At 42.2% G+C, this 17,303-nt stretch overlaps 1 protein-coding gene across 2 annotated transcripts in view; it reads right to left on the reverse strand.

Annotated features, from left to right (window-relative positions):
- Positions 1–2,015: 2,015 nt before the first annotated feature.
- Positions 2,016–17,303, reverse strand: part of LOC108277914 (bridge-like lipid transfer protein family member 2) — a 31,894-nt gene continuing 16,606 nt past the window's right edge. For both annotated transcript variants that reach the window (XM_017490971.3, XM_053687365.1), the window contains exons 21-40: positions 16,908–17,131; positions 16,545–16,735; positions 15,820–15,919; positions 15,191–15,390; positions 14,278–14,575; positions 14,030–14,187; positions 13,734–13,940; positions 13,441–13,540; positions 12,330–12,515; positions 12,120–12,241; positions 11,881–12,036; positions 11,295–11,416; positions 9,497–9,677; positions 7,969–8,055; positions 6,748–6,858; positions 6,508–6,643; positions 5,312–5,433; positions 5,020–5,121; positions 4,788–4,922; positions 2,016–3,223 (exon numbers count right to left, since the gene is read on the reverse strand). In XM_017490971.3, coding sequence (XP_017346460.1) covers positions 3,041–3,223; positions 4,788–4,922; positions 5,020–5,121; positions 5,312–5,433; positions 6,508–6,643; positions 6,748–6,858; positions 7,969–8,055; positions 9,497–9,677; positions 11,295–11,416; positions 11,881–12,036; positions 12,120–12,241; positions 12,330–12,515; positions 13,441–13,540; positions 13,734–13,940; positions 14,030–14,187; positions 14,278–14,575; positions 15,191–15,390; positions 15,820–15,919; positions 16,545–16,735; positions 16,908–17,131 — 3,121 coding nt within the window. In that variant the 3' untranslated portion in view covers positions 2,016–3,040. The remainder of the gene's footprint in view (positions 3,224–4,787; positions 4,923–5,019; positions 5,122–5,311; positions 5,434–6,507; positions 6,644–6,747; positions 6,859–7,968; positions 8,056–9,496; positions 9,678–11,294; positions 11,417–11,880; positions 12,037–12,119; positions 12,242–12,329; positions 12,516–13,440; positions 13,541–13,733; positions 13,941–14,029; positions 14,188–14,277; positions 14,576–15,190; positions 15,391–15,819; positions 15,920–16,544; positions 16,736–16,907; positions 17,132–17,303) is intronic.

Below are 17,303 nucleotides of genomic sequence, written 5' to 3' on the forward strand. Positions count from 1 at the left end.
GTGAACAGTCAGCTCTCCAAGTCGGTGTGTTGGAAGCAGGAAAAATGGACAAGCGTAAGGATCTGAGCGACCTTGACATGGGCCAGATTGTGACGGCTAGACGACTGGGTCAGAGCATCGCTAAAACTTCAAGTCTTATAGAGCAAGCCGGCAGAGAAGGTGTGATGCTCTGGGAAATGTTCTGCTGGGAAACCTTGGGTCCTGGCATTCATGTGGATGTTACTTTGTCACGTACCACCTACCTAAACTTAAATTGTTGAAGCACCACCTTCATGGCAACTGTATTCTCTAATATCAGTGGCCTCTTTCAACAGGTTAATGCTCCCTGCCACAACGCAAAACCTGTTCAGGAATGTTTTGAGAAACATGACAAAGAGTTCAAGGTGTTGACTCGGCCTCCAAATTCCCCAGATCACAATCCGATCGAGTATCTGTGGGATGTCCTGGACGAACAGATCCGTGGAGGTCCCACCTCACAACTTACAAGACTTGAAGGATCTGCTGCTAACGTCTTGGTTCCAGATTCAGAGGTCTTGTGGAGTCCATGCCTCGACAGGTCAGTTTTGGCGGCGCAAGTGGGATCTCAACAACGTTATGGCTGATCAGTGTACATTATAACAGCTATTAACAGTTTCCCTCACCAGACCTTTTTTGTAGTTCATTCTTTCATCTTCAGTAACCAGTTTATCCTGGTTAGAGTAACTGTGGATTCGGAGTCTATCCCAGGAGCACTGGGCCTACAGTGGGAATACACGTTGAATGGGATGCTAGTCCATCACAAGGCACACATACACACTCATACCTAGGGGCAATTTAAAGTGGTCAAACCAGAGATCTCACACAAGAGGTTCAGGACCAAACTAGGGACCTTGTAGCTACAGTAAACTATCCATCATACTATTGAGAAACCACAGTGCATTCAGTTGCAGCTGGAAGTAATCTGTTCTTGAATAGAAATCATCGTTTAGATCGGTTAGATTTGAGCAATAGCACTGTGGTATATAAATATAAATGACTGAACTTTACTGTCAGAGCTGCAAGGCCAGAGAGGAGGCTGGGTGTTTGATATCAGTTTAACTTTGACTGATCCAGGAGAACAGAGGCTACATATCCTACTACATCTTCACGTGGGATACATTGGCCTTAATAAAATGTGTTGTAGGTAAAGCTATATTTTCTTCATTACTCTCAGTAACCACAGTAATATGAACGGGAGCCGACCATGACAGTATAGGAAAATATCATCCAAAGTGGTAAGTGCTTTGATCCAGTGTATTTTAAGTTATTATATTGTAAAATGAATAAATAAGAAGACCGGTGATTTACAGTGAACAGAAAGAAATGTGACTTAATCTCACAAATATACTCCAGAAGTTGACTGGCTCTTTTGTAACAAGTATTAATGGGCAGTCGTTATGGGGAAAGCATGTACTTGAACCCCGCTAATGCCAGATTTTTTGACATCTGACTGGATCAAGAGCTGTTACAATCTATAACAATGTTCCCTGGATAAGGTCAGGCACGCAGCATGCTACTCATCTGCTGCTTTATTGGATTCTGCTTGGTTGGAATGAAAACCTGCACCCACACCGGCCCTTTCCGGATACGATCGGACACCCTTGCTCTGAAGTGTATCCAATGACTGAGCTGTTCGTTGAGAGAGAGTGGACGTTTCAGCTGTATGAACTGAGATTGTCGAGTCCGATAACACACAAAATGCGATGAACCAAATGTCAGGAGCGTCCACTAACGAAAGACCAATTGGACGGGCGTGATCGTGACCCTTACTCGACTGGAGGCGATCTCCTACAGAACAATACAAGAGGTTTCATATGGAGCTTTGATTTTTAATACTGAAAAATCATTTACAAAGCGTGTTGATATCGAAAATCAACATAATCGAAAGACAGTACCAACACCCTGATAACTGAAAAACATTTAACACTTAAGCTGAAATGATTCCCATTTGTTTCTTTTCCCGAAACTGAAAAATAAATTAAAATTCAACAGCAATATATAACATCAGGATTTTAATTGAAAGGGCACAAAAAACGACAAAAAAAGTGCCATAGTGTTAAAATGATCAAGAATGCTCCAAAAAAACATTACAAACAAACAAACAAACAAAAGCTCCCCAGGAATATCAAGATCATAAAACGATTAATAGACCAATGGATATTTAGTCTACTTTGTGTCGAGATATTGCACAAATGTAAGCACAGTAAATCTTAGAACAACCAACAATATACTATTCAATACCTGCTACTTTCTGGAATTATAGTTATATATTGAGCTTTAAAGAATAAATTCTTAAGGGCCTTTTCAGTTAGAGTGCAACTTGTTAAGTGGTCAAGGCATTAGGTAAGTGAATGTAAATGCATTTTAGCGTATGTGAAATATTACATATTAGGTATATCTCTGGAGCGAAACCCATTTGCTGATCCCTCTTGGTTTTTCCCCCGAAGTGCATAAAATGGGGTGTAATACTTTCCTTTAGACTCTGCAGGGTCTCCTGTGCCAGCAGGAAGAGATGTTGGCGGTCATTAAAACACAACTAATCTGTGTGCTTGATACTCTCCTGAAATGAACACAACACTAATAACATCTTAAACACCTGAGGGCTCGCTGAAATGGCTATCCTGATCAGTGAAGACTGCGGCGTATAGTGCACTGAACAACGACGAAATGTGAAACACTTCTGGCACAAAAGCAAATGTGTGAGAGTTTAACATTGATCCCTAAAAGGACACTGTGCTCTTCAGGAGGATGACGATCAAACTGTCCTTCACGCTGTCGGCATTGAGAGACAAGAGGACGTCTTCCTCGGGGTATCAGAAATCCACAGCCAGCATGGACCTCTAAAAGCGAGAGGAGAGTCTCGGTAATTTTATTTGATATCGATTTTTGAAATGTTTGCTCGGCTCTTCATCTAGAATAAAGGAAGCAGAGAGAGAAAGAGAGAGAGAGAGAGAGAGAGAGAGAGATATGTGAGACTCCAGTGTGCTTAATCTCTCCACACTGTCGTATCATCGGAGAGGAATCACTTGTGGCGGCTGAAGATCTTCTTGCTGGAGCTCTTGTCGGTGGAGCTGAGGCCGATCAGCAGCCGGGCTTTCTCGTCCTCCATCTGCTGCTGCAGGCCGCTGTCAGCCTTTCCTTCTGCTGCCTTTCCTCGAGACTCAGATGCTGAGGCAGGCTTCAGACGCAGCTTCTCTTTTATCATCTGTCCAGGAGTTCCCCAACCCCCACAAAAAACAAGGAAAGGATTAAAACAAAAGTACAAAAGAGTTCTGTGCATTTAATATATATTTCCGCCTGTGAGATTACATGGCCACTTCCTGTAACTAATCTTTTTTTTGTTTTTTCGTTGAATCAGCCCATCAAGTCTGCAAGATAAGGTGGAGTAAAAGGTTATTTCACCTTCGTTCATATGATATGCGGTTCCGGTTATCAACCCCGTCGCGTGTGACCCGGCATAAGTACGTTTCTACAGTATGCATAGAACATTATTCATCGATTTCTTCGTGTGCAGTAGGACGTGCGTATATTTACACACGTATGCAGGAACTCCTAGGGACAGAGACGTGTAATCGTAGCTCGAGTGATTATGAAGGGCGCTCATCGCACTCACTGTCCATCAGAAAGGTATGTCTAAAGACTGAATGAGATGATGCCTTGCTTTAAGAGTTGACATTTTATGCAGCTTCACGCAGAGAGGAACGTGTTTCTAAGAAGCGCTGGAAACTTCACGGAGAGTAAGGAGCGGACTATCAGTTTAATCGTTTTAGCTGAGCTCTATTCTAGAGGTTTTAATGAATTAATAATTAATGTAGACTGCAGGCTAGGCTAGTTAGTAAGGCAACACAAGCCGAGACTGGTAAGAGCTTTGTTATGGTTCAGTGTGCATATTGCATTATCAGCCTTTTTTTTATTTTAACAAAAAGCACTTTGGCCAGGAAGTGTGGAAGTGAATTATGCAAGAGAGAACAATTAGACTTTTTCACCCATATTATTGAGAATCGAGGACTTTCATTTTTAGTTTTTTAAAAAAATAACGATTAACTACTTAACCAGATGATAATATTGCGAGTATCCCACATTATGATGATATTTCACATGTACACTACAGGTCAAAAGTTTAAAACACACTCATTCTTTATTTTATTTTATTTTTCTCCACATTTTAGAACAATAATAAAGTCATCAAAACTCTTGAGTAACACAAATGGAACTATGGGAATTATGTCGTGATAAAAAAAAAAAAAAAAATCTAATAAATGTAATATTACATCATCTTCAAAGTAGACGCCATTTTTGGCTAGAATTTCCAGAAATGTATTCTTGGCTTTTTTTCTCGCCCGATTTCTTGAGGAATTTCCCTGAGACGCTTTTTAAACAGTAGTAAAGGAGTTCCGACATATGCTGGACACTTATCGGCTGCGTTCCGGAAATATTTCAGTCGTCAGTTTAAAAAAAAAATAAAAAATTTTGTAAATAAAATGTTCACTTTCTAATGAAAGAAATGAATACGTCGGCACGATTATATTTTTGTGTTGGACACCGATTTCGAACATTTAATCACACACCTTCAGATCAAAAGGCTGAGAAACACTGCAGTCGAGTGTCCACAAACTTTTGACCAGTAGTGTACATGCTTTTTAAAATTATTTTCTTGAACATTTCTGATTTAAAGCCAAATCCCCCTATCCAAAATCAGCCTCACTATCATTTCACATGTTGATCAGAGCTGCAAACGTCATCTAATAATCTAGCCTGGGCTTTAGTACCTGGGCAACCAGAGCTTTTCGACTGTCTCTTTTAACAGCCATGGCAAAATCCAGCCACGTCCAAGTGTTGTTGTGGTACTCTAAACAGGGCAGCACCAGGTTCAGATCCTTCCAGTCAACACTGCTCTTTTCACCCTGCACAATTACAGAGAACACCACCACTCTGAAGCGTTTATCCATGATAACAACTTGCAGTGAAGAAAACTAACCAGGGGTTTGGTGCAGCACTCACCTTGTAGCTGACACAAAGAGGAACCTGAGGGATTTTTATATAGATGAATGAGTTGTTCATGGCAGCTCTCTCTTTCATTTTATCGATGTCATCTATAGGATGCTGGACACAAATCAAACAGCATAGTTTTAGCCTCTCAGCTGGTTCTTATATCAGTCCAGGTATCGAGGCGTGTTTGTTGTTGTTGTTTTGTTTTACTAAAAAGACACTGAGTTATACACAGTAACGTAAACCGCCATCAGTTTGCCAAACGTTTTAATGATATTGTGAAATGGCTAAAATGTGGCATTACCTCCAGCGGTTTACGGAATGACCTCCGGACCCCTGATGTGCGATTGATCCCCTGCGTGACTCCTTTACTGGGTCCCAGCCCCACTATAGAGTCCTCAGATAGCTGCCTTGGTTTTGCAACACCTGCATTGTGAGCGATGGAGGAGGGATTTCAGAAACTTTTATTGTGCACACATCAGGATGACCTTGTATATCATGAGCAGAGGTGGGTACATAACGCGCTACATTAACTTTGTGCAAAAATAAAAATGTAATTTTAAGAATAACTGGCCATACTTATACTCTCACTCGAGTTCATTTTTAATCACAGAAATGTACTTTTCCTTCACTACGTTTGGTGGCATTCCTCCGTTACTCTTAAACGTTAATGAATAAACGTAGTATTATTAATTCGCTTATACCACGTATAATGAAGCAGCGAGTCTCGCGGTAAGCTGCAGTGGTCTGAACGCATCCGCAACAACCGCTCACTTTCTTAGCGGCTCGGTCCTGGGAAATAATGGCCGAAAGACTCTCTCATCTGTTCTGTTCCATAGTCTGTACTTTTGTTCTCTGTTGTCTTGTTTAAATGCAGATGCTGACAGGTTTGTGTTGTTAACATGTTGGGAAAATAAAGACAGTCAACTGTGGTTTTTTGGGGTGTTGGAAATGACAGGTTGTGTGTTATTGTACCTATCACAGGACAAGGATACGCTGGTTCATCTTGAAGCCAGGATTTATGTGCATCATATAAACAGAACAGACAGACTTTCAAGGAGACGAGAGACTTATGGTCCTTCATGCAGTCTAAGATTCATTTGAATCAGATCTGAAATAACTAGTAACATGCTACCTGAGTAGTCTTCTCATTGGATACTTTATTATGCTTACTCAAGTAATTATTAACATTATTACTTTCACTTGAGTAATCATTTTTCTAAGTAGTTTTACTTGTACTTGAGGAATATTTTTGGCTCTGATCATGAGGATCTCCACTCAATGTCAGTGAGCTGAGCTTTTAATAGCTATCAGTGTGGCCTTGGGCGCAGCCATTAGAAAGCCGATATTCCCGACGCGCAGAACAGATCAAACTAATATTGACCGGCAGGCACAGCGGTACGGATATCGGCATGTCAGGGCTACACGGAGGAAAGGAAAAGAAGAAAAAAAAAAGTCAAAGGAAAGAGCGTAGCTCATTTGAAATATAACCGTTCGAACCTGTGGTGACCATTCGTAACTTATCCTCCTCGTCTCCGACTTCCTCCTCCTCCACATTTCTTCCAGGGAAGAAAAACCCCATCATTCTCTTGAAGAAGTGGTACATCAGCTGGATGGTAAGTGGGACCACATTGACCTAGTCATTAAAACAGATTTTAACATGGTGCAAAGCAAATGTTCACAGGACTATTTTCTCAAGCACTTTCAAAGCTTGCACGGGTAGACGTCTATGCAAATGACCTCAAAATGCTCTTTGACGGAAATCCCGCCCACAGGGGGACGAACTTTGCTGAAGATGCGGAGGGCGAGCTGTCGTCCTGATTGGCAGGGGCTCTGCGGACGCAACACCACCTACAGTGCAAAACAGTAGTGCAGAGAACCACAACACGTATCATGTGACTCGCGTTTAGAGCGCGCTCATGCTAAAACTTGTATGGTTCTATTTTTTATTCATATTCTTCTTCTTTTTTAAACCAAAAATGCTAATCTAGTATAGCAGTGGCAGATGAGTATATAGGAAAACAAACAAAAAAAATCAGATGAAAATGTAGGACTAATATCAAGCAAATAATGTATATATAAATAAAACAGTAAATTCCTGCAAGCTTTTCTGATCAGACAGCAAGTTTGTGGACACCTAACTATCATATCCAATTGTGCATTTTTAAAATCCTATTCCAGATTTAGTCCCCCTTTGCTGTTATAATAATAACCTCCGTTCCTCTGCGAAGGCTTAGCACTAGATTTTGGAGCGTGGCTGTGGGAATGTGTGCCCATTCAGCCACTAGAGGGCAGGCACTGATGTTAGGGGAGGAGTCAGGATTCCAGTTCAACCCAAATGGTTGAGGTCAGGGCTTTGTGCAGGAGACTTGGCAGTTCTTGGCAAACCATGTCTTCATGGAGCACTTATATAGTGCTTTTTTAACCTTAGTGGTTCCAAAGCACTTTACACTGTCTCACACACACCAATGGTAGCAGAGCTGCCATGCAAGGCGCTAACTTGCCATCGGGAGCAACTTGGGGTTCAGTGACCACAGCCACCCTAAAGTGCACTAGTGCACTACCATGCTGGAACAGGTTTGTGGCACCAGTTTGGGGAAGATCTACATATGGGTGTGAGGGTCAGGTGTCCACAAACGTTTGGCATTATAGTGCATTTTCTACAGTTGAAATGGCGAAAGATGACTGACAAACATACTTAATACCATACGTACCCTCACGTGCTGCACAAGAGAGACCAAGTAGAAAAGTTATAAGACTTAGAAAATCTGAGCCGACATCATAACAGTTATACAGTAAAGTTATATTTAATCATCGTCTTGGTAGTGATCTCTCGAAAACCAAGCTAATAAAGTTGTACTTTCACAGAAACGCGACTAGTCGAGTTCCCCGTGTCCGGAAGCTTCAGGTGAAAGAAACAGTGAGTAGTTTTCATGTTTGCATGAGTGCACAATGCAGTACCTTGTAAGCAGCATTGGGAAGCAGGTTATTCATCGTGAACCAGCCAAGTTCCAAAAGATGTTCTGCTGTGTCATCAGATTTGTTCAGCTGTAGGAAAAGCAGAAATAAATGAAACGACTTTCACCTTAGTGTTCAATTATTTATACCTCATCAAGAGTTAATAGACAAAAAGAGCAGATGTAAATAGAAATACAGCAGAAGTTTTATTGCAAATTTCTTAACAGGTCTAAAGAATCATCTGAATCCAAGAGAGTCACCTGGGGTACAGATCTGCTATATGACCTTTCAGATTCAAAATGGAGACAGATGTGTGTTAGAGCCCAGAATCAATACTAGATTTCAGCTGATCCAATACAACTGCGTAATGCGTACTTAAGTCACACCTGAAAAGTGAAATAGGTTTAACCCAAACATCCCAGATATCCGTTTTAAATGCCAAAAACACAAGGGAACACTCTTTCATTGTATCTGGGAATGTGCGGTGATCAAAAAGTGACAACACTAATTTCCTCAATTCGCTCAAAGCCAATTCCAATGTCCCCTGAAATACGTGCTTTGGGGTGAATTCCTGTAAGCTTATCATGATCAGGTTATCACATTCAAATGATTGACATTCGTCTAGTTCTTGCAAGACGTTTATAGTAGCATTTTACTGGAAGAACATAGACCGCCCATCCATTGATCATTGGCTGAAAGATCTGTCACACTGTATTGCACTGGAAAGAATAACCCACAGTATAAAGGGCAAACTAAAAGGGGCGTTGGGGGGAGTTAAAAATGTACATGAAATGTATTTTCTTTGGCAATTTTCTTGTTATCTTCGATGTTTTTTCAATAAAAATGTGTCATATATAAAAAAAAATACATAGACAGATATACAAGAGAAAAATGTCAATAAATCTTTACCATACCTGCACATAAAGAGCATGGAGAACACCAAGCCGCCATTAATACACAACCAGATAATTATATAAACTAAAGTCATACGTGGAGCGGGCTGGAAAATTCAGGTTTCGACCAAAATTGTGTTTTTCTGCCAATAATATAATATAAACCTACTCAATTCTGTTTCACGGGATGCATGCACAGGTGGCACGGACAGCAAGAAGTGGAGTGAAGAGAAGATAATGAGGCACCAGTGACTTGAAATCAGACTGATGTGGATTATGCTGATAATCAAAGTGAGAACTTATTTCCCATTGTAAATGTAGAATTCTTTACAATTTCTCAGCAATGTTGTTCTTTTTCCATAAAATATCCTAAGAGTGCTTTCACATATGAAGCGTTTAGCCTGTTCGAATCGAACTTTGGTGCATTTTTCTCTTTGAGAACACTCAGCTGCAGGCCACAACAACCAGTCAGAGATGGCCTGAGCAAGGTGGTCTCGGTCGGGTTCCAATCAAACCGTCGTGCAGTTCGACTGGAGTGAGGAAGTGAGTCGAGCCTGAAGTGGCCTAACTGGAAGTGAATCAACCATGTTGGGTGTTTTGGGTTGAGGGCAACAATTTGCTGTAGATACCAAGCTCACCTTGCTGTACATGAACCTCTGCAACTCGAGCTCAGCGATGCCCAGCTGTCCGTCCTCCTCTGTGAGACACCAGCGCGCCTGAGCAAAATAGATTTCGGTACGACGCGCCACACTCACGTCTTCTGGAGGCTTTCGCAGTTCCAGCTTATTCGCCCGCTGCAGCTGGAAGTCCTTAAAACACCTGGAAAAAGTGCGCTTATTTATGTCAACTTTTCAATATAATCACCTAACTACACAAATACTATTCCCAGCAAGGTCAATTATTATTATTATTATTATTATTGCTATTATTATTTGTATACGCTGAAGACATGTTGTTTCGAGATCAAAAGATATTCAAATGATAGATCAGAATTTCAGCTTTCATTTACATCTAGTTGTTTTAAACAACTTAAAGCATGCCACCTTTTGTTTGAACCCACCCATTTTTTAAGTGATCAAAAATACTGGAAAATTTGACTGAGAGGTGTTTCTTGTTGCCCAGTTGTGCCCTGTTAGATTGATTGTTTAAACAATTAACAGTTCTGAATGTCTACTCTTGGTTTGAGCTCTGGGTTTCACCTGTGAAGATTTGTTGTTCAGAAGGATAAACCAACATGAAGATCAGAGAGCTGTCTATGGGAGAAAAGCAAGTAATTTTGAAGCTGAGAAAAGACGGAAAATCGATCAGAGCCATTGCACAAACATTGGGCATAGCCAATGCAACAATTTGTAATGTCCTGAAAAAGAAATAAACCACTGGTGTACTAACAACCAGACATAGAACACGACAAACCTTCTGAGAGCTGTGAGAAAAACACTGGCATCATCAACAACCTCCACAGGGCAGAAGTGAAGTTATCACAATCCACCGTTCAAAGAAGACTTCGAGAGCAGAAATATAGAGGCCATACCACAAGATGCCAACCACTCAACAGCAGTAAGAATCAGAAAGCCAGACTGGAACTCACACGGAAACACAGAAGTTCTGTAACCAAGATGAACCTCTATCAAAGTGATAGAAAGGCCAAAGTGGATAAAGAAAGGACCTGCTCATGATCCAAAACATAAAAGCTCATCTGTGAAACATGGTGGAGGTAGCGTCGTGGACTTGCATGGCTGCTTCTGGAAGAGGATCACTAATCTTTATTGATGATGTAACTTATGATGGTAGCAACAGAATAAATTCAGAAGTTTAAAGGAACAATATGTCTGCCAAACAGAGAAATGTATCGACTCTAATCAGGAGGAACTTCATCATGCAGCAAGATAATGACCCAAATCACACCGCCTACACAACAAAGGACTTCATCAAGGGGAAAAGTGTAAGGTTTTAAACTGGCCAAGTCAATCACCAGACCTTAACCCAGTTGAACAGTATTTCACCCTCTGAAGAGGAGACTGAAGGAAGAAACCTCCCAACAACAACTGAAAGAAGTTTTGGTAAACGCCTGGAAAAGCATCACAAAAGAAGAATGCAAGAGTTTGCTGATGTTATTGATGCAGTTATTGCAAGCAAGGGATATGCAACCAAATATTAAGTCTACCTGTTCAAATATTTTTGTTCAGTTAAAAATTGGGCAGTCTGCCACCAAAGGTGCCATGTTTTACATTGTTTAACACATCTATATGCAAATATCAGGAAATGAAAGCTGAAATTCCAATCTACTGTCTCAAATTCATATTTTGATCTCAAACCTAAATGTCTTCAGTGTATATCAGGGGGAAAAAAAAGAATTGGTCTTGCAGTACTGTGGTCAGTCACGAAGACAATTCATTTTTTCAACCTGATACTCATGCTGCTCCAATGCATACCCACCTGATGAGGATGTTGAGCTCCTCACTTTTCATTTGCAGGTCAGTCTTCTCCTGATTGAGCTGATTCTGCAGGCGAATATTGATGTCAGACAGCTCGTCTCCTCTTAGTTCCTCAAGCTGGGACTGCAGGAATCCAAACAAAGTGTGAGAACATGTAAACGTACTGAGAAAAAAAGCCCTAAAGCCATGTCCATTTAGAGAATTACCATAACGTTAACTAAACCTGCTTTTTAAACGGGGTACTTTATTAAAAAATAAGACAAAACAATATTTTCTACATTGTTATGATACAGTGCATATAATGTGCCATTTCGAAAACCGTAATATTGTGTTGTATAGTTCTCATACCAGGAAAATCTCCTAACATTTAACCTCATCACAAACACATACAGCATTCTAACCCATGTGTAGTCCAGATAATTCAGTGAATCTTAAACCTGGCCTTAGGAAGCACCACAGCTAAACCAATGAATCAATCAATGCTGAAAATATGGTACATATTTGTTTCGACATATTTAGTGGACTGAGCTAGGTCCACCAAACAACAGAAAAAAAAACTGAAGCGTTGTCAGATTTTAGACACCGACCCTTATGTTGGAGTAGATCTGCTTCTCGAGTCGCCTAATCTGGGCCACATGCTGGCGGACTGCCTCCTGCAGGTGCAGAATGCTGCTGCGCTGCTCCTCGGGATTGCTGGAGATCTCCAGCTGGAAGCGCACACGCTGTTTCTTCTCGCTGTGCTCCTGTGAGTCATCAACAGTGAGATTAGAAAGCCCTGTCTCTTTAAACCCAGCAGCGTTAAGGACAACTTGTAAAAATCTCTAACCTTGCGTCTGGGTTCGACGTGTAGCAGGAGGTTGTTGACTATGTCCAGAATCATAGCATACTGCACTGGGTTGGTGGAGATCTCCAGATCATTATGAATGAGTGTGAAGGTGTCTACCGCACCTGGCAGGAAGAACGGGAATGGAGGCTTTATTTACATACTCCCACAATACAATAACGCTGAGTTTTAGCAACGTTTGTTGGGCCCTACCAGCCTGCTTCTTGAGCAGATCCTCTTTTTCATGGCGGTCACGTATTTCTGGAGGTTTGATCTGTGTCGCTAGCTCTGGGTCGATATCGTGACTGTAGCCGACGTAGTACATGCGGCAGCTGCAACGTGAGATAATGCGCTGGACCTGCTGAGTCTCCTGCACGTGTGACGACGGCTGGTTCCAGTCTAAGGTACACGTACAGAACATATCCACGCTTTTTGTCACAACGTTAACGTTAAGATGCAAATCAACAAACTGCTGTGACATTGTACACAGTATCTGTCCTGGCATGACTGAAGTTACTGTTGTGAAACTCAACTGAATGTCGCTCACATAAATAAAACATATACAATTCCGGTCAAAAGTTTAGACACCCTTTTTGTGTAGAATTTCCAGAAATGTATTCTTGGCATTTTCTAAACCGATTTCTTGAGGAATTTCCCTGAGATGCTTTTTAAACAGTATTAAAGGAGTTCACACCGACGCTGGACTCCTACCGGCTGCTTTCTGGAATATTTCACTCCGAGTCGCCCGGTTAAAGAAATATTTTTTGTAAATAAAATGTTAGTTTTCTAATGAAAGAAACGAATACGTCGGCGCGATTATATTTTGTCTACAACACCGATTTCAAACATTTAATCATACACCTTCAGATCAAACAGTTTTTAAGATCATGAGAAACATTTCAGTCGAGTGTCCACAAACTTTTGACCGGTAGTGCAAATATAAATAAATTACGCCCAAGATGCCCAGTAGTTAAATATGTTTTACTGTTCAGTGGTTTGGCAGCCTTTATTTTCACTTCAGTTGAAATTAGTCCTCATCTCACACATCCACACACTATATTGCCAAAACTTTGTGGACACCTGACATATCACACATATATGTGCTTGTTGACCATCCCCTTATAGATTTGTGTCCCTCTTTGCTGTTATAATAACACAAACAGGTGTCCACAAACTTTTGGCTACACAGTGTATATTGAGTTTTTCAAACTCTTGCAGTTTCCAAACATTTATTAACACAGTTCAGGTTCTAATCGTCATTTGTCTGCTAGCTTAATCGTTTAATATACTCAAACGACCCTACAGTGCAAGACCAGCAGTGTACCTGTAGTGGTGCTGACCATGCCGCCGACAGCCTGCCCGCTCTCCATCAGCTCCTGCACAGAGTCCAGGGTCCGCTGCCTGTGTTCCTCGATGTTTTTCACCTGCGTGTTCACAAAACGGGACACGCCTCCGTTTAATTCAAATGCTGTCTGTATTAAGCGTTAAAAACCGTAGCCAGAATTCAGCTGCTTTCATTGAAATTTTCACTGAATATGGAAATTGGCTGATGTGGACGACCCGGACGAGACTTATCGAAGGCGCTCTTATCCAGCCGGGGAAAGTAAATGAACTCGCCTCTAGCCACAGTTGCCAGTCCTCCTGTTCTGAAGGATTGGGCTCCATGGTGGCAAAATACTGCATACAGTCCAACGAGCAGGCCCAAGTGGTCTTCTGCTTCAGCGTATCACTGTACCAAGCTGGAAGATGCTCACACTGCAGCAGCTGAGCCTTCGCGGCCGAAACGAGCACGCACCCTGCCGTCTCGGTGCCTCGCAGCATCATCTGAACGGAAACGAACAGAAAGGGTGAGACGATACGATTCAGATACAATCCAAACGAACAAAAAATAAAAGTGAAGATTTGTCCTCTACCTGACAGTTGATGAGCTCGATGCACCAGTTGTGGTTGTACACGTCGTCTGTTTGGCACGCAGCGATTCCGCTCAGCTGGTCGCTCACTCCGGCGTCCTCTTCAGAAAACACCACAAACTTATCCGTCTCCTCGATCAGCTTCTGCAGCATGGACGTGCCTGGAAACCGCAAAATCACACCGACTCAGCCGTAACGTATCTGTAATACATTCAGTTTAAATGAATCAAAAATTCTAAAAAACTGCATACCTTCGTTCTGGTTCTTCTCTGTGCGATTGGCAGTAGGTACGACAGGAGTAGAAAGAGCAGTGTTAGGGGTGTAAGTGGACATGGAGCGTTTAAGCTTCTTGGCTTGGAGTTGCGTGTCAATCCTCAGGCCCTTCAGCGCTTCTGTGGACAGGTTCCTCTTCAGTACGGCCGCCTTCTTGTAACCGTCATACAGACCGAACGCGATGTTCCTGTTGGTGGCGGTCCACGAGGCACGCAGATCCACCAAACACAGCTTGTGCGTGTAGGAGGCGTCGCAATCGTCCTTTGAACTGACTTCCTGTTTGAAACGAAATTGATGACGCCGTCGTTCTTAAAAATGATATGAACTATTCGTTAATGTCACCTAGTAACTAATTGGTTGATACCATTTTATCGACATATAAAAAAGGTTTACACAATCCACAAAGCATCCATTTAAAGACAGAAAGGACAATGGCTCAGTCACAGGACTAGTACATTTCTGATGCGATGGATCTGGACCCTATCCCAGGAACACACAGAACAGGGCAGGAAGATCTGGTCAGGATGCTAATCCAATGCATATAGTCATATACACTCTCACACACGAATTAGAATAGCTAATCCAGCTAACGGCATTACTTTAGGAAGCTGGGGGAACCCGAAGCACCCTGAGGAAACCCACATATTAGGAAATTAGGAAAACGTGTGTACAGTCTGTCGTTGGAGCTCAGGATCAGGCTGCGATCCGTTGCCCCACCATGCACACACCACATTCTCTTTACCCAGATTAAACATTTCCATTAGCTCGAGCACAATCCTAGAAGATGAGAAGATACGAATGAGCTAGAAATCGGATAGCGTCGTGTCATCGTTACAGTTTGATTTAACAGTATGATTTCGACTGAGCTGTGGTCTCAGTACGTGGTCTCACCTCCTCCATGCGGTTGCTTTGTCTCTGATAGCTGAGTGAAGACAGGCTGAGTAAATGGGTCTTCTTCACCTGCGCGTTGATCTGGTGGTCGGCTGTCTCGTCCGAGCTGGAGGACATCAGGTGCACGGTGACCGAGGACAGCTCGCTCACCATCTGAGTCACGTTCCACTCGGAGATCAGCCTCCTCATCACCGTGCCCGCTGTACGCACACAAACACGTGCTTATTTACACGCCGCAGACACAGGGCGTTTGGACGTGTGGTTGGACTACTGTAACACTTCGGATTTAAAAAAACACTCACGTTCGCCTACAAAGCTAAAACAGCTAAAACCATCCTTCAAGGTACAAGGAAGACCCCCTGGTAGTCCAAACAGTTTTCAAACCAAGACTGAAGACCGACGTCTTGACAAAGGACTTAAATGATAAGAAATAAATAAATAAAAACTTGACGAGTGTGTTTTTCATGCTGGACTCACTCCTCTCTAACGGAGTTCTAGCTTGATGGTATTCAAATACTCTGACCTACTGTACTAGCATGAGAAAGATTTTGATGATACTTCTATAAGTTGCTCTGGAAAAGGACATCTGATGAATGCTATAGTTGTAAATGTAATGTGTTCATTCTCACCCTGTGGTATAAGCCTCTGTGCTCCTCTGGTGAAGATACGACCCTTACTACACTCCAGCTGAACTCCCCGATGCTGAGCAAAAGATGCCCAATAATGAACCTGCAAACAGCAGAAAAAATCAAGGATTACCCTCAAGAGTTACAGTTCTCACCTGGTTTCCCACTGATGCTAAGCAGGGTTGAGCCTGGCCAGCACCTGGATGGGAGACCTCCTGGGGAAAACTAAGGTTGTTGCTGGATGTGGTATTAGTGAGGCCAGCAGGGGGCGCTCACCCTGTGATCTGTGTGGGGCTTAATTCCCCAGTAAAGTGACTGGGACACTAGATCAAAGTCTAGATCAAAGCAGCAGATTTAATCAACTAAAACTGAATGTTCTCTCACATGACTACAGTATGGAGCAGCTCCTTCATAAGGATATGTGCATTTAATAATGTTACTCTAACAAGCATACTTATTACGCTGCGATACACTTATACGTGTTAAGGTCAATGTAAGTGTGCAACATAATTACAAATAACCTTATTCCAAGAATATTTAGATTTTATTCATCGCTCGTTCCTATTTGATTATGACCTACTCTCCCCCCCCCCCCCGTGTGCTTTGTAAGAATTTCCTCAGATACAAGATCAACAGTATCTGTCTGTCGAGACATAGAATATTTCGTCAGAATGCTTTTTTGTGTGTGTGTAAGTGTGATTGAGTAAACAGAGTGCCCAGTGTGTGACCTGCAGCTGGGGAAATGCAGCTGTGTAGGACATCTGTTTGTAGTGCTGGCCGAGCTTCTTGCGGGAGGGCTGGAGGCTGTGGAAGAGTTTTCCTCTGCAGATGGGCCGTGACACACTGGTCCACGTGGCCCAGAAGTTCTGCATCCAGCGCAGAGTGCTGCTATACAGGAGTATTCGAGGCTGGCAGGGCTCTGAAAGCAAACAGATATACAACCATTTTATCATAGTCTGAATGTTTTAGAGCACTAATGATGTGTGTGTGTGTGTGTGTGTGTGTGTGGATAAAAAGAAAAAATTCCAAGGTAACTGCAGCGTACTAACAAATGTAGAGGCTGGAAAAATTCGACAGGAGGGAAAAAATACCTGTGCCGCTGTTCTGGTTAAGGTCCATAGTGATGGAGAGATTGAGGTTTTCTGAGCGGAAGGCCCTGTAGGAATCGTGTGGTTGTCCAGAGGTGACGTCGGCCATGCAGTCTGCACTGCACAACATAACCGAGTGGTGGTCGTGTGGGTTGCCATGGCAAAGCCACTGCAGGTCCAGGGTCATGCACAGGTTGGGAAGGTGTAGGAAACAGATATCATCATATCTGAAAAGAACAAGAAGACGTCTATATTGACTCGAGCTGAACGATTTTGGGGATCCTATTGGACAGATATTGCAATTACAAGTGGTGATTATTTTCATTAGCCTTTAGTGGTGGTCTACATAATATCAAACATTTACCAAGCATTATTACAAATTTACAGTGTTTCTACGTT

Source organism: Ictalurus punctatus, chromosome 17, assembly GCF_001660625.3.
Source record: "Ictalurus punctatus breed USDA103 chromosome 17, Coco_2.0, whole genome shotgun sequence".
NCBI lineage: Eukaryota > Metazoa > Chordata > Actinopteri > Siluriformes > Ictaluridae > Ictalurus > Ictalurus punctatus.